The sequence below is a fragment of the Salvelinus namaycush genome, chromosome 3 (assembly GCF_016432855.1).
Source record: "Salvelinus namaycush isolate Seneca chromosome 3, SaNama_1.0, whole genome shotgun sequence".
Taxonomy (NCBI): domain Eukaryota; kingdom Metazoa; phylum Chordata; class Actinopteri; order Salmoniformes; family Salmonidae; genus Salvelinus; species Salvelinus namaycush.
The window spans coordinates 36,112,315-36,133,127 of NC_052309.1; the positions used below are offsets into that span (position 1 = coordinate 36,112,315).

The 20,813-nt window shown below is 43.2% G+C and overlaps 1 protein-coding gene across 2 annotated transcripts; it reads left to right on the top strand.

Annotated features, from left to right (window-relative positions):
- The first annotated feature begins 8,706 nt into the window (after positions 1–8,706).
- vps26c (VPS26 endosomal protein sorting factor C) lies at positions 8,707–20,397 on the top strand. 2 transcript variants are annotated; one of them, XM_038976465.1, is made up of 8 exons: positions 8,707–8,876; positions 12,561–12,704; positions 12,893–13,042; positions 14,148–14,228; positions 14,522–14,596; positions 17,624–17,774; positions 19,447–19,599; positions 19,691–20,397. In XM_038976465.1, exons 1-8 carry the CDS (start codon positions 8,820–8,822, stop codon positions 19,771–19,773), a joined length of 894 nt encoding a protein of 297 aa, XP_038832393.1. In that variant the 5' UTR covers positions 8,707–8,819; the 3' UTR covers positions 19,774–20,397. The 2 variants fall into 2 exon arrangements, with proteins under 2 accessions (XP_038832393.1, XP_038832399.1); XM_038976471.1 differs by lacking the exon at positions 14,522–14,596.
- The last annotated feature ends 416 nt before the right edge of the window (positions 20,398–20,813 follow it).

Genomic DNA, 20,813 nt, shown 5'->3' on the forward strand with positions numbered 1-20,813 from the left:
ACGACGACGCGGTAGGAAGCCTGTGAGTCAGCCCAAAAAATGTATTGGGGGGGGCTACAAGGGAGTGTGGCGAAGTCAGGTAGGAGACCTGCGCCAACTCCCCGAGCTTACCGTGGAGAGCGAAAGTACGGGCAGACACCGTGTTATGCTGTAAAGCGCACGGTGTCTCCTGTACGTGTGCTTAGCCCGGTGCGGGTTATTCCACCTCCCCGCACTGGCCGGGCTAGATTGAGCATTGAGCCAGGTGCCATGAAGCCGGCTCAACGCGTCTGGTCTCCAGTGCGTCTCCTCGGGCCGGCATACATGGCACCAGCCTTACGCATGGTGTCCCCGGTTCGCCAACACAGCCCAGTGCGGGTTATTCCACCTCCCCGCACTGGTCGGGCTACGGGGAGCATTCAACCAGGTAAGGTTGGGCAGGCTCGGTGCTCAAGGGAGCCAGTACGCCTGCACGGTCCGGTATATCCGGCGCCACCTCCCCGCCCCAGCCCAGTACCACCAGTGCCAACACCACGCACCAGGCTTCCTGTGCGTCTCCAGAGCCCTGTTCCTCCTCCACGCACTCTCCCTGTGGTGCGTGTCTCCAGCCCGGTACCACCAGTTCCGGCACCACGCACCAAGCCTCCTGTGCGTCTCCAGAGCCCTGTGCGCCCTGTTGCTGCTCCCTGCACTAGCCTTGAGGTGCGTGTCTTTAGCCCGGTACCACCAGTTCCGGCACCACGCACCAGGCCTACTGTGCGCCTCAGCCGGCCAGAGTCTGCCGTCTGCCCAGTGCCGCCTGCACTGCCCGTCTGCCCAGTGCCGCCTGCACTGCCCGTCTGCCCAGAGCCACCTGCACTGCCCGTCTGCCCAGTGCCGTCTGCGCTATCCGTCTGCCCAGCGCCGTCTGAACTGCCCGTCTGTCCTGAGCCTTCAAAGCCGCCCGTCTGTCCTGAGCCTTCAAAGCCGCCCGTCTGTCCTGAGCCTTCAGAGCCGTCCGTCAGTCAGGAGCCGCCAGAGCCGCCCGCCAGACAGGAGCAGCCAGAGCCGCCCGCCAGACAGGAGCAGCCAGAGCCGTCAGCCAGCCATGACCTGCCAGTGCCGTCAGCCAGCCATGACCTGCCAGTGCCGTCAGCCAGCCATGACCTGCCAGAGCCGTCAACCAGCCATGACCTGCCAGTGCCGTCAACCAGCCATGACCTGCCAGTGCCGTCAACCAGCCATGACCTGCCAGTGCCGTCAGCCAGCCATGACCTGCCAGTGCCGTCAGCCAGCCATGACCTGCCAGTGCCGTCAGCCAGCCATGACCTGCCAAAGCCGTCAACCAGCCATGACCTGCCAGAGCCGTCAACCAGCCATGACCTGCCAGTGCCGTCAACCAGCCATGACCTGCCAGTGGCGTCAACCAGCCATGACCTGCCAGAGCCGTCAACCAGCCATGACCTGCCAGAGCCGTCAACCAGCCATGACCTGCCAGAGCCGTCAGCCAGCCATGACCTGCCAGAGCCGTCAGCCAGCCATGACCTGCCAGAGCCGTCACTCGGCTCTGGCCGAGTGCCGCCCCTCAGTCCGGTGCCGCCCCTCAGTCCGGTGCCGCCCCTCAGTCCGGTGCCGCCCCTCAGTCCGGTGCCGCCCCTCAGTCCGGTGCCGCCCCTCAGTCAAGTGTTGCCCCTCAGTCCGGTGCTGCCCCTTAGTCCGGTGCTGCCCCTTAATCCAGTGGGGTTAATATGGTGGGTAGCCATTAGGAGGAGGCCACGGAAGCGGGGATTAACTATGGTGGGGTGGGGACCACGTCCAGAGCCAGAGCCGCCACCGTGGACAGATGCCCACCCAAACCCTCCCCTATAGGTTCAGGTTTTGGGGGGGGGGGGTTCTGTCACGTTCCTGACCTTATTTCCTTTGTTTTGTCTTTGTTTAGTTGGTCAGGACGTGAGCTGGGTGGGCATTCTATGTTATGTGTTTCTATGTTGGGTTCATTTTCAATTAGCCTGATATGGTTCTCAATCAGGGGCAGGTGTTTTACGTTTCCTCTGATTGAGAACCATATTAAGGTAGGCTGTTCTCACTGTTTGTTTGTGGGTGATTGTTGCTGTCTCTGTGTTTGTTTACCACACGGTACTGTTTCGTTCGTTTGTTCCTGTGTTCATGTTTTATGTTCTCATGTTCAGGTCTGTTCACGTCGTTTTGTAGTTTATCAAGTGTTTTTCGTCTTCGTTATTATTATTTAAAAAAATATGTATTCAAACCACGCTGCATTTTGGTCCGATCCTTGCTCATCCTCAGACGAGGAGGAAGACGAGCGTTACATAGACTGAAACCTTAAAGTGTGTTAACTAAACTAAATCAACCTGCTTTTCTGTAAAAATTAATTCATACATTCTAATCAGGTCCATTCACAGGCTCAAAAGACTCCTGTGAGGGCGGGACATTTCCTAGCGACAATAGTCCTTACAGTGCTTCTGCCGTGAAGTCATGGAGCCCCAAAAACTTCTCGGCTGCAAATAGTGATCTCCAGCTTCTTAGACCCTTGTGCTGTACAATTAATCACTGTGGCTATAAATGCCACAAAATCCACTTTCTTCACAATGAGTGTATCCAGATCACTCGATTGACTTAAAACACTAGGAACTGGTTGCAATGCATCCACTGCCATATTTTCAACACTATTCACCGCCTCCACATAGGTGATCTGCTGCACAGCCCTGAACCTTGACACCTCTACCTCTTTCACCCTAATAGGGCACTCAAGGAAGTCCAGACTGAATGACAGATTTTTCAATACTATACTTCTCCCGTCTGAAAAGATTTGACACGTGACCTTATCCTTTACAATTCCCACACTGTAATGGTTAGGACACAAATGCTCTCACCACATACCTCACATGTCCAAGCCTCACATATTAAGGTAGAGTCTCCTCAAACAACAATATCGATAGGCTTTTCTCCTTCCTTCCATTTACCATACGGGTCAGGCAACGTGCCACTCCTGTGATTTTGTGACTATGGTACTTGTCATCTATATCCAACGAGACTCCAGCTATAACTCCTTTGGCAGGTGCCCTGCTCCGAAGAGCAATACGTTACTTCTGACGTGGACAATTTTGCCAGATCTAGTGCATGCTTCTTCTGTTCTTTAACACAATTAACCAAAACAAGGATGCTTCTAGTCACCTTGATTCAATCCACTGCTTTCTTCACAGTCCTCGATATTACAAATGGATTTTCCAAATGAATCTCCTTGTCCAAAAAACGCAGTCCAATAAGAAAAGCATTATTGGACCGGTCCTTGTCTTCTACTGCAACTTTTGCTCGTTTTGTTCCATTCTTTGATTTCACTATTTTCCATTAATTGTCGCACACTTTACTTGCCGCACGTTCAGATTCAAGCACAGTAGCCATTTCCTCTCTTTCCACCCAACTGTCACTGATCTTGATTGTCCCATTTCTCCCCATCCTCCCACTTCTCTCAACACGCCCATTATGAGTCACTCCAGCGAGGCAGCTACCTAAGATTCAGCGCAAGGTGGAGAATGAAGATGTGCGAGGAGAGGCCATCCGCATCTGCCAAGAAGTTATGCCTGCAGAGAAGAACAAAGTTGGTGATACCATCGACGTTGTGCATCGCCTCGGCAAGAAGCAACAGCAAAACGATTCAAGACCAAGGGGTATCATCATCCTCTTCACTGCCAGATTCTACAGGGATGCTGTCTGGAAAGTTGCTAGGAAGAACGCCTTCCTTCATAGCCATGGTATGCGTTTCGCCGAGCATCTCAGCCCGGAGGACATAGAAAGAAGGAACAAGTTGTGGCCAACGATCAAGTTAGCACGAAATGAGGGTAAGGCTGCTTACTTCGTTGGAGGACGAGGCTTCATCAACGGTTCAGAAATCAATATTCCTCCCTAAAATCTCACCAGAAGGAACAGGTTGATGGTTTCAGCCATGGTATTCTCATTTTCCTTATGTTGTTTACCTAACAAGCATCAGGTGATTATTTTTCAGGAATACTCAGGTACTTCAATTTATTAGTTTGTTCTTGTATGACCAGAAGACCTATTTTGTTTACAAACTTACGAAGAAGATTGAAAGCTGTATTTATTTTTTATGTATACAGTAACTAAGATACTGTTTTAAAGGGCATACAGGTCTGCTCTGACTTTACACGGTTATTGTTCCAATTAGTTATTAATACTTATTTCCAAAAAAAGATCTTAGGAACGTGTATATGTAAAACATTTTTTATTCAATTATTTTATGATCAGTTTTCATATGCACTTAAAATAGTAGGTACCCTTTTATTTAAATTATTATTTTGTATTTTATGTCTCAGAATAGTTCCTGATTACACTAAAGAGGGTTTTTAGTCTCTCTTACTACAAGAACCCTTGGTTTGGTCTTGAACATAATTTTCAGTTGAGTTGAATTTCAAAGCCGGATAACGTCTAGCTCAAAGTTGATGGAATAAGCTATTTTCACTTTAAATTGACTTAAATGGTGCAGATCTCGGTTCCTTATCGTTTACGTTCACTGCTCCTACGTCTTTGACTCATCCTACTACAGTATATAATCTTTGTTGTTTTGTCTTTGTCTTTGTTTCGTAACCCCCTAGCATTAAGAGAAACTAATGTGAACCGCAAGGCCTTATTTTTATTTGCTAAACAATTTCGAACAGATTTTTGCCTTCTTCAAGAGTCTCACTCAATTTCGGCTGATGCCAACTTCTGGAGGTCACAGTGGGGCAACGATATTTGGCTTTCCCATGGATCTGAACGCTCCGCTGGTGTCACTACAATGAAAAATACCTTTGGTGGTAATATTCTACACTCGGAATCTGACCCCTTTGGTCACTTTGTCTTGTGATCAGTTACAATGACATTACGCTCATTACTCTAAACTTCTACGGGTACAACACCAAACATGAGAATGATGAATTGCTTGAATCTATAGAGAAACATATACTTCATTGGTTATCTAAATTTCCCAATTCGTTATTATTGATAGGAGGGGACTTTAACATTACTATAGATAATTCAACTGATAGATGGCCCCCAGGTAGACCAACCAATCAGAATTTGGGTTTAATACTTTTTATGGAAAAGTTTGATCTTACTGATATATGGAGAGAGAGGTTTCCGGCCGACAGATCATTCACTTGGAGTAACAAAACAGGTTCCAGACAATCCAGAATAGATTTTTGGCTTATATCCAAATGTATTGATAGTGAGTGTGTTACTACAAATATCTGTACTACTCCCCTCACAGACCATAGGGCCATTTACATTGATATCAAAATATTTACCCCTGATAGTAACCTTGGCAGAGCTTCCTACTGGAAGCTAAATAGCTCATTATTAAATAATGATATAGTTAAATTTGAGGTTAAAGATCTGCTCTCACACTTTTGGGAAAGGGCTTGTGAAGAAAAATCTTATTGCAAGAACTGGGAGCGCTTTAAATTTGAGGTGTCCAAATACCTTAGAAAATATGGTAGTAATCTTGCTAAGACCAGAAGAGCTGAGTAGGAAAAGGTGATCGTTAAGATAACTTCATTTTCTCAAAGGTCCCCAGCCGGCCTCTCGGGGGAGGAGAAGATGGAACTAATTGAGTTACAAAATAAACTGGATAATATATATAGATTAAAAGCAGAAGGAGCCTTTATTAGATCTACGAAAAAATGGATTGAGGAGGGAGAACAGAATTCATCCTATTTCTTTAGACTTGAGAAATCTCACTCTAAAAATAACACTATCCATAAATTAAACATTGATGGTGTTATTACAGATGACCAAAAATTAATCGCTAAATACTGTAGCAATTTTTACAGAAAATTGTATAGCTCTATGTACTGTCAGGAATCCACAGATATGTTTTTTTAACTCACTGAATAATGTTCACTCTATCAGTGATATAGAATCTAAACAGTGTGATGAACCCATCAAAGTTGAAGAGATTATAGAGTCTATCAAACATCTAAAGAGCAATAAATCACCAGGTGTTAATGGAATTACATCAGAATTTTACAAATTATTTTCTGAACAAATAGCTCCCTTCCTATTTGAAGTATTTTTAGAGAGTATTAAAAACAATGTTCTCCTTCCTACAATGAGTCAGGGGTTAATAACACTGATACCTAAGCCTAAAAAAGAAGTGCTGCTCATTGATAACTGGCATCCAATTTGTCTTCTTAATAATGACTATAAGATATTAGCCTTACTACTTGCAAAAATAATTAAAGAAGTCCTGGATGCAATCATTGATGAAACACAGTCTGGCTTCATGAGGAACAGACATATTTCTAACAATGTCAGACTAGTATTAGACATACTTGACTACTCAGACCTAATAACTGAGGATAGCTTCATATTATTTTTAGATTTTTATAAAGCATTTGACATAGTAGAGCATCAGTTTCTCTTCCACTCCCTTGAGAGACTTGGCTTTGGGGATTTTTTCTGTAAGGCTATCAAGACTCTCTATGCAAATGGTAACAGCTCTATCAAATTAAAATATGGCACCTCACCTAGATTTGAGTTAAAGAGAGGAATTAGGCAAGGTTGTCCTATCTCCCCGTAGCTGTTTTTATTAATCACCCAACTTCTTGCAAATTCTTTAAAAAATAGTCCTGTACAAGGTATTTCCATAGCTGGTAAAGAAATTATTATAAGCCAGCTGGCTGAAGATACTACACTTTTTCTGAAAGACGCTAACCAAATTCCCATATCGATCAATGTGATACAATTCTTTTCCAAAGCGTCTGGTCTATACCTTAACATTAATAAATGTGAACTCATAGCTGTCAAAGATTGTGTGACACCTTCATATTATGGTATTCCAGTAAAAGAAGAACTTACATATTTAGGCATAACCATTACAAAGGATCAGAAGTCTAGAGGCTTACTAAATTTCAACCCTCTTATTTAAAATACCCAGAAGAAGCTAAATCAATGGCTACAGAGGGACTTATCATTAAAAGGTAGAGTCCTAATAACCAAGGCCAAAGGTATCTCTAGACTAACATATGGCGCTCTATCTTTATATCTTGACAGTAAAATAAGCAAGGAGATAGACCAGATGCTTTTCAACTTTCTTTGGAGAAACCGTACCCATTACATTAGGGAAACTGTTGTAATGAACACTTATGAGAATGGTGGACTGAATTTTCTGGACTTTACTACTTTAAATAATACTTTTAAGATCAATTGGATAAAACAATTCCTAAGAAGACCCACTTCTATCTGGAATTTTATTCCTCATCATGTCTTCTTTACTTTTGGTGGCCTTAACTTCACATTGCTTTGCAATTATAATATTGACAAAATTCCAGTGAAACTTTCTGCTTTTCATCGGCAGGTTTTCTTGTCATGGTCCTTAATTTATAAACATAATTTTTCTCCACACAGATATTATATATGGAATAATCGGGATATATTGTATAAAAATACTTCTTTGTTTTTAGAATATTGGTTCCGAAATAATATCCTATTGGTGAGCCAACTGGTAAATGCAGAGGGTCTTTTACTCAGTTATAAGGAATTCTTATCACTTTACAAGGTCCCTGTAACACCTAAAGATTTTGCAATTGTTTTAGACGCCATTCCCTCAGGTGTTGCTCTGTTATTCAGGAACGTGTCAAGACCTGACCCTCAGAGCCTACCTTCTATTGACCCTGTTGACTCATCAGTAGAAAAGATTTGTTTTTCTTTTGGTCCATTCAACAACAGAGCGATACGAACCTTGTTTCAGCAGGATGTTGTATCTATACCTTATGTCATGCCTTATTAGAATGGATTTATTGATAATATCAGTTGGGAAAAAGTTTGGATATTGCCACACACATACCTACTTGTTAACAAAATTAAGGAAGTTTCCTTTAAAATTATTCATAAATATTATCCTGCCAACCACTATATGAAGACGTTTAAGGAAAACATAAACTCAAATTGCTCCTTTTGTAATGACCACCCAGAAACAGTGTTGCATCTTTTTTGGCATTGTATACATGTAAGAAAACTGTGGCAAGACATCAGTAGATTTATAATTGAACACATTTATGAAGATTTTACACTATTGTGGAGAGATTTACTGCTTGGATTCTTTACATACGATAAAAAATAAGCTGAAACATTTTTATGTAATTAATTTCATTATTCTTTTGGCCAAATTTCATATACACAAATGTAAATTTACTAACAAAAAACACATTTTCTTACCCTACAAAAAGAAATTGAACTGTATTTTAAGACAGTTAAATACTCTACTAACAAAAAAGCTGTTCGAATTGTAAGTGTATGTATGTCCCTTAAGGTCCTTGTGTAATTGTAATGTGATATTGTACCCCCTAGCTCGATTGTCCATTATATATAATCTATATATACTTGTGTTCCCTTATGTACTTTCTGTATTGATTTGTTGTTAATAAAAATAAATAAAAAAGATTCAGCGCGAGGGCTGATAGGGTAAAAATAACGCGATTGGACTGCTGGCTCTGACTCTTGACTCGTTGACGTACTAGTCGGAAGGAGGAAACTCGGAGGAAACTCGGACATTTCCGACATGCTAACTGGTTATAGTTATACACGTGACGCACACGTGACGTGTTCAACGAATCAGCAAGTCAGACATTTCCGAGTTTCCTAGTTCCGGACTAGCATATGAACTCGCCAAATTCTCTTAATTTGGGGGCGGACATAGCGGGTTGGCGTATTGGTCACATGACATATCTACAATTTATCACATGACGTGTATGAGGAAATATCGCAGCTGAAGAGGAGAAAGGTGGATTGTCTTTGCTTTACTGTGGATGTGCTACACATTTTGATCGATATCCGCCAAATCGTCGAAAATGAGTGCTAGTTTGGACATCAGACTGAAAAGAGCAAATAAAGTATATCATGAGGGGGTAAGGGTCAATTTGCCTGAAATTTACATAGTAAGATGTACAGTATAACTATCGATGCTACCAAACTGTAAGAAGCGATGACATTGTGTCACGCTTGTTTGGGTATAAAGCAGTTCACGTACTCAGCAGAAGTCATTCCAAATGGTATAGCTTGAACAAGTGCATCAGTGACAGGTGATACAGTGAAGTGTCAAATAAGTACTCAACCACCCGTATTTTAACCTCTTCTACCCTCGACATGTTCTGTTACTAGCTCGTGTTGACCATTGGTTTACTCCAATTTTATCATTAACTTCACAATACAGTGGCTAGATTAACCCTGAGTTAAATTGCTGTGTTTCGTAGCTCTGGAAACTTGGCAAGTCGTGTGCATGCCAATTGTTTTGCTTACTACAGAGCAACCTTTTATGTGTTTGTGGTGAATAGATGATAATGATTATTTTGACTGATCAGCAGTTATCAATTTCTTCAATGTGTAAGGTTTCTACTGCCCTCTAGTGGATGTCCTGCGTTGTCGAACATTCATTTTTTATTTAACTAGGTAGGCCAGTTGAGAACAAGTTCTCATTTACAACTGCGACCTGGCCAAGATAAAGCAAAGCTGTGTGACACAAACAATAACAGAGTTACACATGGAATAAACGAATGTACAGTCAATAACACAATAGAAAAGTCTATATAGAGTGTGTACAAATGAAGTAAGATTAGGTAGGTAAGGCAATAAATAGGCCGTAGTGGCGAAATAATTACAATTTAGCAAATAAACACTGGAGTGATAGATGTGTAGAAGATGAATGTGCAAGTAGAGATACTGGGGTGCAAAGTAGAAAAAAACAATATGGGGATGAGGTAGTTGGATGGGCTACTTACAGTTGGGCTATGTACAGGTGCAATGATCTGTAAGCTGCTCTGACAGCTGGTGCTTAAAGTTAGTGAGGGAAATATGAGTCTCCAGCTTCAGTGATTTTTGCAATTCGTTCCAGTCATTGGCAGCAGAGAACTGGAAGGAAAGGCGACCAAAGGAGAAATTGGGGGTGACCAGTGAAATATACCTGCTGGGGTGGGTGCTGCTATGGTACCAGTGAGCTGAGATAAGGCGGGGCTTTACCTAGCAAAGACTTATCGATGACCTGGAGCCAGTGGGTTTGGCGACGAACATGAAGCGAGGGCCAGCCAACGACAGCATACAGGTCGCAGTGGTGGGTAGTATATGGGGCTTTGGTGATGAAACAGATGGCACTGTGATAGACTGCATCCAATTTGCTGAGTAGAGTGTTGGGGGCTATTTTGTAAATGACATCGTCAAAGTCAAGGATCGGTAGAGTAGTCAGTTTTACGAGGGTATGTTTGGCAGCATGAGTGAAGGATGCTTTGTTGTGAAATAGGAAGCCGATTCTAGATTTAATTTTGGATTGGAGATGCTTAATATGAGTCTGGAAGGAGAGTTTAGTCTTTATATTTTTATTTATTTCACCTTTATTTAACCAGGTAGGCTAGTTGAGAACAAGTTCTCATTTACAACTGTGACCTGGCCAAGATGAAGCACAGCAGATTGACACACAACAACACAGTTACACATGGAATAAACAAACATAGTCAATAATACAGTAGAAAAAAAGTCTATATACAGTGTGTGCAAATGAGGTAAGATAAGGGAGGTAAGGCAATAAATAGGCCATGGTGGTGAAGTAATTACAAAATAGCAATTAAACACTGGAATGGTAGATGTGCAGAAGATGACTGCAAGTAGAGATACTGGGGTGCAAAGGAGCAAGATAAATAAATACAGTATGGGGATGAGGTAGTTGGATGGGCTGTTTACCAATGGGCTATGTACAGGTGCAGTGATCTGTGAGCTGCTCTGACAGCTGGTGCTTAAAGCGAGTAAGGAACCAGTCTAACCAGACACCTAGGTATTTGTAGCTGTCCACATATTCTAAGTCAGAACCGTCCAGAGTAGTGATGCTAGGCGGACGGGCAGGTGCGGGCAGCGATCGGTTGAAGAGCATGCATTTAGTTTTACTTGCATTTAAGAGCAGTTGGAGGCCACAGGGGAGAGTTGTATGGCATTGAAGCTCGTCTGGAGGTTAGTTAACACAGTGTCCAAAGAAGGGCCAGAAGTATACAGAATGGTGTTGTCTGCGTATAGGTGGATCAGAGAATCACCGGCCGGAGCGACTTCATTGATGTATACAGAGAATAGAGTCGGCCCGAGAATTGAACCCTGTGGCACCCCAATAGAGACTGCCAGAGGTCCGGACAACAGGCCCTCCGATTTGACACACTGAACTCCGTCTGAGAAGTAGTTGGTGAACCAGGCAAGGCAGTCATTTGAGAAACCAAGGCTGTTGAGTCTGCCGTTAAGAATGCGGTGATTGACAGAGTCAAAAGCCTTGGCCAGGTCGATGAGTACAGCTGCACAGTATTGTCTTTTATCGATGGTGGTTATGATATCGTTTAGGACCTTGAGCGTAGCTGAGGTGCACCCATGACCAGCTCGGAAACCAGATTGCATAGCGGAGAAGGTATGGTGGGATTCGAAATGGTCGGTGATCTGTTGGTTAACTTGGCTTTCGAAGACTTTAGAAAGACAGGGTAGAATAGATATAGGTCTGTAGCAGTTTGGGTCTAGAGTGTCTCCCCCTTTGAAGAGGGGGATGATCGTGGCAGCTTTCCAATCATTGGGAATCTCAGACGATACGAAAGAGAGGTTGAACAGGCTAGTAATAGGGGTTGCAACAATTGTGCCTGGATCATTTTAGAAAGAGAGGGTCCAGATTGTCTAGCCCAGCTGATTTGTAGAAGTCCAGATTTTGCAGCTCTTTCAGAACATCAGCTCTGGATTTGGGTGAAGGAGAAATAGGGGAGGCTTGGGCAAGTTGCTGTAGGGGGTGCAGAGCTGTTGACCGGGGTAGGGGTAGCCAGGTGGAAAGCATGGCCAGCTGTAGAAAAATGCTTATTGAAATTCTCAATTATCGTAGATTTATCGGTGGTGACAGTGGTTCCTAGCCTCGGTGCAGTGGGCAGCTGGGAGGAGGTGCTATTATTCTCCATGGACTTTAGTTTCCCAGAACTTTTTGGAGTTTGTGCTAAAGGATGCAAATTTCTGTTTGAAAAAGCTAGCCTTTGCTTTCCTAACTGCCTGTGTATATTGGTTCCTAACTTCCCTGAAAAGTTGCATATCGCAGATGATGACATACAAGTAACTGCCAAAATAAAGGAAACACTTGAGTAAAAGAGGGAAAGAAAGTATATTGAAAGCAGGTGCTTCCATACAGTTGTGGTACCTAAGTTAATTACGCAATTAACATCCCATCATCGTGTGTGTGTCAGTCATCAGATCTCAACCCAATTGAACACTTATGGGAGATTCTGGAGCGGAGCCAGAGACAGCGTTTTCCACCACCATCAACAAAACACCAATTGATGGAATGTCTTGTGGAAGAATGGTATCGCATCCCTCCAATAGAGTTCCAGACACTTGTAGAATATATGCCAACTGGCACTGAAGCTGTTCTGGCGGCTTAAGACACTTTGCTGGTGTTTCCTTTATTTTGTCAGTTATGTGTATCTTTTCACTAAACCCTCTGGTCATAGTACAGCTTTATGAACACCCTAAACACCAAGAGTGTGATACTTTTTGCATTTCATATTTGTAATATAATTTATGGTTTATTATGTCAGGAGGTCCTTGCCGGTGTTGTGGCGATAGTTAGTAAAGAGGCGGTCCAGCACCAGGGCATCACTCTCACCATGGAGGGAATTGTCAACCTACAGCTTAGCTCTAAGAGTGTGGGAGTCTTTGAGGCCTTCTACAACTCTGTTAAGGTGAGTGTCCAACGGGATTTCCAAGCCCAAGGATCACCACACATTGAACTGCCTCTTTCACATGATTAGATTATGTTGTTGTTGTCATGGACTGTTTAGTGCCAACATGGAGCATAGATACCTGACCTAAGTCTGTATATCAATGGCTCTGATGTCACAGATTGATCTCTCCCCTCTTTCTGTAACAGCCCATTCAACTTATCACGAGCAACATTGAAGTGGTAAAGCAAGGCAAGGTGCCTGGAGGCAAGACAGAGATTCCCTTTGAGTTCCCCCTGCACACAAAGGGCAACAAAGTGCTGTATGAGACCTACCATGGCGTTTTCGTCAACATTCAGGTAATGACCACAGAGCTGGGGCATGCCCTGCACTTTGCAAATGGCTGTCTTCTGTGTTTTCAGACTGACCTAGATTCTTCTCCATGTCAGACAAGGACCAGCCAGAGAACCATACTATACCTCCCAAAGCAGATATTTCAGTGTCCAAAATTGATTGTGTATGCATTTTGTCTGCCATCTTTGGGTCAGACCTGCTTCAGCTGACGCAGTGCCCATGCTATTTCTAATGACAATTTAAAAGATCCCTTTTATTGTCATGTCATCTGGAGAAATACAAAAACAACTGTGATTGTAAACCTCTCTGACGCTAATGAGGTGTAATTATAGAGACAGAGAGAGAGGCACAGATTGACATTTCCTGTGTTCTAGTCGTTTGTTGTCTCAAGGAAACTGCAACAACAAAAAATACAAGGAAGACTAAATGTTTGCTTAAAAAAACATGTTTTCATCACTGCAGATGTATAGGCCTAAGCAATGAAATAATGTTATTAAAGAGATGCTGAAAGGTCATTTTCCAGCAATCTTACATTTTGCTGGAGTAAAAATAACAAGGCATTCTGTAGTTGCCGAGGCATTTTTACTCTCAAACTGGAGTTTTTTTTTTGTCCCCTGAATCAGTCAAGCTTCAGAAAGGATCTAGATGTGTTCTGTAGTCTGCAAAATCAATGAGGTGTAGACCAACATTTCAATAGTGTAACGCTTGAGCATTAAACCTTTGGGAAAAAATTCTCTAATAGGCTTTGTTTTTGTCCAATAAGAATGTTTACGCTTGAAAAGCTATGTCTTCTGAAACAGTACGATCTAGTAGATTAGGTATTTTTATTGCTTTCCAGAATAAGCGAGGCATTCAAAAGACAGAGGGGAGGCTCTGTACTGCATCTAATATTAGACCTAAAATTCAGATAGTACTGATGAGGAACCTCATGGGGGGGGTGACTTATCAGTCTCAATTCTACCACTGGAAAAGGAATCCAGCTTTATTTTAAGGCAGGCTTTTAGCAAACATATGCCTGTTTCTCCTGACAATATCATGTGAGAAAAAGTATTTGTATCCACAAAAGCCTTGTTACTAATATTAATAATTGTATGGTGTTTATTTTCTCAGTACACCCTCCGTTGTGACATGAAGCGCTCCTTGTTGGCCAAAGACCTGAGCAAGACCTGTGAATTCATGGTGCACTGTCTGGTGAGATCAACCATCATCCTGACTCAGACCAATATCTCATCTCTTCTGAGAATCCCATACAAAAACCCCACCATAACACGATCTGACGTTGCTTGATTTTAAGTTTCATGTAGCTACAGTAAGGAACAGGCCTGTAGTTTCTCATAATTTTCTTCAATATAGATGAAGTGAAGTGATGTTGTAATCTATAGTTACACAATGACATCATACATGATTACTAGGGGACTGTTCCTTCTCTGGGGCCACGCAGACCATTTACTCATGGTTAGACTGTCCCCTTTCTCTTCTCTCAGCCACAGAAAGCCAAGCTGCAACCCACCCCGGTAGACTTCACCATCACGCCAGAGACCCTGCAGAATGTCCGCGAGGTACAGCAGGCCTGTCGGGAATATGACCAAACACCTACAAAATGTTAAATTACTTTTGGTCATGTAGTGTAGATTAAATGTATGTGGACACCTACTTGTCGACCATCTCATTCCAAAATCATGGGCATTAATATGGTGTTGGTCCCCCTTTGCTGCTATAACAGCCTCCACTCTTCTGGGAAGGCTTTCCACTCGATGTTGGAACATTGCTGCGGGGACTTGCTTCCATTCAGCCACAAGAGCATTGGTGAGGCCGGCACTGATGTTGGCCGATTAGGGCTGGCTCACAATTCCAATTCATCCCAAAGGTGTTCGATGGGGTTGAGTTCAGGTATCTGTGCAGGCCAGTCAAGTTCTTCCACACCGATCTCGACAAACCATTTCGGTATGAACCTTGCTTTGTGCATGGGGACATTGTCATGCTGAAACAGGAAAGGGCCTTCCCCAAACTGTTGCCAGAAAGTTGGAAGCACATAATCCTCTAGAATGTCATTGTTTGCTGTTGCGTTAAGATTTCCCTTCACTGGAATTAAGGGGCCTAGCCTGAACCATGAAAAACAGGCCCAAACCATTATTCCTCCTCCACCAAACTTTACAGTTTGCATTATGCATTCGGGCAGGTAGCGTTCTCGTGGCATCCGCCGAACCCAGATTCGTCTGTCGGACTGCCAGATGGGAATGCGTGATTCATCACTCCAGAGAATGGGCTTCTACTGCCAATGGAAGAGAGCTTTACATCACTCCAGCTGACACTTGGCATTGTGCATGGTGATCTTAGGCTTGTGTGCGGCTGCTCGGCCATGGAAACCCATTTCATGAAGCTGCCTACAAACAGTTATTGTGCTGACGTTGCTTCCAGAGGCAGTTTGGAACATGTTAGTGAGTGTTGCAACCAAGGACATATTATTTTTACATGCTACACGCTTCAGTACTCAGCAGTCCTGTTCTGTGAGCTTGTGGCCTACCACTTCGTGGCTGAGCCGTTGTTGCTGCTAGACGTTTCCACTTCACAATAACCACACTTACAGTTGACCAGGGCAGCTCTAGCAGGGCAGAAATTTGACGAACTGACTTGTTGGAAAGGTGGCATCCTATGAAGGTGCCATGTTGAAAGTCACTGAGCTCTTCAGTAAGGCCATTCTACTGCCAATGTTTGTCTATGGAGATTGCATGGCTGTGTGCTCGATTTTATACACCTGTCAGCAACGGGTATGGCTGAAATAGCCGAATCCACTAATTTGAAGGGGTGTCCACATACTTTTGTGTATATATACAGTTGAAGTCGGAAGTTTACATACACCTTAGCCAAATACATTTAAACTCTGTTTTTTCACAATTCCTGACCTTAAGGCCTAGTAAAAATGCCTTGTCTTAGGTCAGTTGGAATCACCACTTTATTTTAAGAATGTGAAATGTCAGAATATTAGAGAAAATTATTTATTTCCGCTTTTATTTCTTTCATCACATTCCCAGTGGGTCAGAAGTTTACATACACTCAATTAGTATTTGGTAGCATTGCCTTTAAATTGTTTAACTTGGGTCAAACATTTCGGGTAGCCTTCCACAAGCTTCCCACAATAAGTTGGGTGAATTTTGGCCCATTCCTCCTGACAGAGCTGGTGTAACTGAGTCAGGTTTGTAGGCCTTCTTGCTCGCACACAATTTTTCAGTTCTGCCCACAAATTTTCTATAGGACTGAGGTCAGGGCTTTGTGATGGCCACTCCAATACATTGACTTTGTTGTCCTAAAGCCATTTTGCCACAACTTTGGAAGTATGCTTGGGGTCATTGTCCATTTGGAAGACCCATTTGCGACCAAGCTTTAACTTCTTGACTGATGTCGTGAGATGTTTCTTCAATATATCCACATAATTGTCCTGCCTCATGATGCCATCTTTTTTGTGAAGTGCACCAGTCCCTCCTGCAGCAAAGCACCCTGACAACATGATGCTGCCACCCCCGTGCTTCACGGTTGGGATGATGTTCTTCGGCTTGCAAGCATCCCCCTTTTTCCTCCAAACAAACAGTTCTATTTTCGTTTCATCAGACCAGAGGACATTTCTCCAGAAAGTACGATCTTTGTCCCCATGTGCAGTTGCAAACCGTAGTCTGGCTTTTTTTATGGCGGTTTTGGAGCAGTGTTCTTCTTCCTTGCTGAGCGGCCTTTCAGGTTATGTCGATACAGGACTTGTTTTACTGTGGATATAGATACTTTTGTACCTGTTTCCTCCAGCATCTTCACAAGGTCCTTTGCTGTTGTTCTGGGATTGATTTGCACTTTTCGCACCAAAGTACGTTCATCTCTAGGAGACAGAACGCATTTCCTTCCTGAGCGGTATGACGGCTGCGTGGTCCCATGGTGTTTATACTTGCGTACTATTGTTTGTACAGATGAACGTGGTACCTTCAGGCATTTGGAAATTGCTCCCAAGGATGAACCAGACTTGTGGTCTACAATTTTTGGCTGATTTCTTTTGATTTTCCCATGATGTCAAGGAAAGAGGCACTGAGTTTGAAGGTAGGCCTTGAAATACATCCACAGGTACACCTCCAATTGACTCAAATGATGTCAATTAGCCCATCAGAAGCTTCTCAAGCCATGACATTATTTTCTGGAATTTTCCAAGCTGTTTAAAGGCACAGTCAACTTAGTGTATGTAAACTTCTAACCCACTGGCATTGTGATACAGTGAAATAATCTGTCTGTAAACAATTGTTGGAAGAATTACGTGTCATGCACAAAGTAGATGTGCTGACCGACTTGCCAAAACTATAGTTTGTTAACAAGAAATTTGTGGAGTGGTTGGAAAAATAGTTTTAATGACTCCAACCTAAGTGTATGTAAACTTACGACTTCAACTGTATAGCATACCTTTTGGCATTCTAGATGTTGGTTTCCTGGGATTTAATCGGTCTACTCCGTCATTGATCAAAATTATTTGAGGGAAACCAGCAGACACCGTAGCAGGAATGTTCAGACAGTTAACAACATCCCATCTTTGTATTACTCACCATCGTCTCCCTCAGAGGAGTTTGCTGCCCAAGTTCCTGATCCGGGGCCACCTGGATGCCACCAACTGTGTGATCACTAAGCCCCTGACTGGAGAACTGGTGGTGGAGAGCTCTGATGTGGCCATCAAGAGCATAGAGCTGCAGCTGGTCCGCGTAGAGACCTGCGGTGAGTCTGACGCTACTTATTGTAGCCCATCTACACTGAACAAAAATATAAACGCAACATGCAGCAATTAAATATTTTACTGAGTTGCAGTTCATTATAAGGATATCATACAATTGAAATAAATTCATTAGGCCCTAATCTATGGATTTCACATGACTGGGAATACAGATATACATCTATTGGTCACATACCTTTAAAAAAATAAGTAGGGGTGTGGATCAGAAAACAAGTCAGTATCTGGTGTGACCACCATTTGCCTCATGCAGCGCGACAGCTCCTTCGCATAGAGATGATCAGGCTGTTGATTGTGACCTGTGGAATGTTGTCCCACTACTCTTCGATGGCTGTGCGAAGTCGCTGGATAATGGCGGGAACTGGAACATGCACGTCGATCCAGAGCATCCCAAACGTGCTCAATGGGTGACATGTCTGGTGAGTGTGCAGGCCATGAAAGAAAAGGGACATTTTCTGCTTCCAGGAATTGTGTACAGATCCTTGCAACATGGCCCGTGCATTATCATGCTGAAACATGAGGTGGGTGGCACGACAATGAGCCTAAGGATCTCGTCATGGTATCTCTGTGCATTCAAATTGCCGTTGATAAAATACAATTGTGTTCGTTGTCCATAGCTTATGCCTGCCCATACCATAACCCCCCCCCCCTCCACCATGGGGCACTCTGTTCACAATGTTGACATCACAAACTGCTCGCCCACACCACGCCATACACTCTGTCTGCCATTTTCCCGGTACAGCTGAAACCGGGATTCATCCGTGAAAAGCACACTTCTCCAGCGTGCCAGGGGCCAATGAAGGTGAGCATTTGCAATTTGCAGTCAGGTCAAGACCATGGTAAGGGTGACAAGCACGCAGATGTGCTTCCCTGAAACGTTTTCTGACAGTTTGTGCAGAAATTATTTGGTTGTGCAAACCCACAGTTTCATCAGCTTTCCGGGTGGCTGGTTTCAGACGATCCTGCAGGTGAAGAAGCTGGATATGGAGGTCCTTGACTGGCGTGATTACACATGGTCTTTGGTTGTAAGGCCAGTTTGATGTATTGCCAAATAATCTAAAATGACGTTAGAGGTGTCTCATGTTAGAGAAATTAACATTCAATGCTCTGGCAACAGCTCTGCTGGACATTCCTGCAGTCAGCATGCCAATTGCACACTCCCTCAACTTGAGATATCTGTGGCATTGTGTTATGTGAGACAACTGAACATTTTAGTGGCCTTTTATTATCCCCAGCACAAGGTGCACCTGTGTAATGATCATGCTGTTTAATCAGCTTCTTGATATGCCACCCCTGTCAGGTGGATGGATTTTCTTTGCAAATGAGAATTGCTCACTAACAGGGTTATGTACACAATTTGACATAAGCTTTTTGTGCGTATGGAACATTTCTGTGATTTTTTAAAATTTCAGCTCATGAAACATGGAACCTACACTTTACATGTTGCGTTTTTATATTTTTGTTCAGTATATTTAGAGGGCAGGCCCTGGTAGAATACTGTAACAATGCTTCCTTCGAGGGTATCGTTCATCTGAACTGTACGTGATTGAATGAAAGTAAGATTCCCATTACTTTGCTTTCACCAATCCAGATTAGTGTCTAAACAGGGCCCTACCCACTCCTATAGAAATTAATGGCGTGTTTTTCCATCTGCGCCAGGTTGTGCTGAGGGCTATGCCAGAGATGCCACAGAGATCCAGAACATCCAGATAGCAGAGGGAGATGTCTGCCACAGCCTCCCCATCCCCATCTACATGGTCTTCCCCAGGCTCTTTACCTGCCCTACCCTTGAGACCATCAACTTTAAAGTCGGTGAGTTAACCTGTAATAAATACAAGTCAAATAGTGCAACAGTTTGTGATTTACCGATGACTGACAGATGCGATTCTTTGTTCCTCTGTAGAGTTTGAGGTGAATGTGGTGATTGTCCTCCATGACGAACATCTGATCACTGAGAACTTTCCTCTGAAGCTGTGCCGAGCGTGAGAGCCCAGAGCTCCACTACAATGGAGGATGGTCAGAGAATAGTGCCGTTGACATGCCTGGGCAAGAACGACCTGAAGTGACCAAGGACTCAAAGTCCAGAGATAGCCAAGCCTACATGTCCTGACAGACAGTCATATCTGTTGGCTGGGCTTCCCTGCTCTGAATCAATGACACAGTCTATAAGTACATAATGTTATATGGATGTATGTCTACAGTTCAGAAAAAAAAGACTGAAAAAGCAGAGGATGTTCAAGATTGTGGGCTATCTTTCAATATAATAGTGCAAATGTCAAAATGGATCAAGTAACTTAATTGTGTATCAATTCATGATATCGTTGAAGCCGCATTGTTGCATTTCAGAAGTCTTTTGGAGAGACATTGCCCATCATTAGCAGTAATATGGTCAATTTCTAACTGAATGTTGGCACTGTCAAAATGTAGCCCAAAGAACATTCTAAATGGAGGCATTTCAAACTAACAAGGTATTCAAAATCAACCAAGTTATTAAATGCATTTTAACATTCCAGTTATGTTATCATTGTAAATTGTGTGTATTGGCTTAACCCCAAAGAGCTGGCTCAAGGAGTTAAGCAGCTTCAGTAAATTTTCTTCAGTAAAGATTGACACATTTTTAGACTGAATCCATATTCCCAAACCATAAGATCAGAGATGGCTGGCTAAAAGTAATGATCCGGCTTTCTGATATACTGTACCCCCCCCCCCCCCCCCCCCAGGACTTGGACCTAATGTCCCAACAGCAGATTAAATTCACTTTCAACGTAAGCCTTAAATAACAGATTTTAGGTAATGCTGGGCTAAGGACCTGATGCATCTGGAGGAAACTCCCATCTTGGTAAATAAAAAGTAGCTACTTACATCACACAATTCACAGAAATGTTTTTGCAGACAACACTCTTGTGGACAGACTACAAACAAATGCATCTGACCAAATTACTTTATTTTAGTCTCTGTTAACACAGAACTAAGTGATACACATGACCAAAAGTATATTAATTTGTATTTATTATGGATCCCCATTT

What these genes read in the sequence shown, in the direction of transcription:
- vps26c (XM_038976465.1), top strand. Translation starts at nt 8,820, where the DNA reads ATGAGTGCTAGTTTGGACATCAGACTGAAAAGAGCAAATAAAGTATAT. An exon ending in CCTTCTACAACTCTGTTAAG is followed by an intron (nt 12,705 to 12,892) that starts GTGAGTGTCCAA and finishes TTTCTGTAACAG; the next exon opens with CCCATTCAACTTATCACGAG. An exon ending in GACCATCAACTTTAAAGTCG is followed by an intron (nt 19,600 to 19,690) that starts GTGAGTTAACCT and finishes GTTCCTCTGTAG; the next exon opens with AGTTTGAGGTGAATGTGGTG.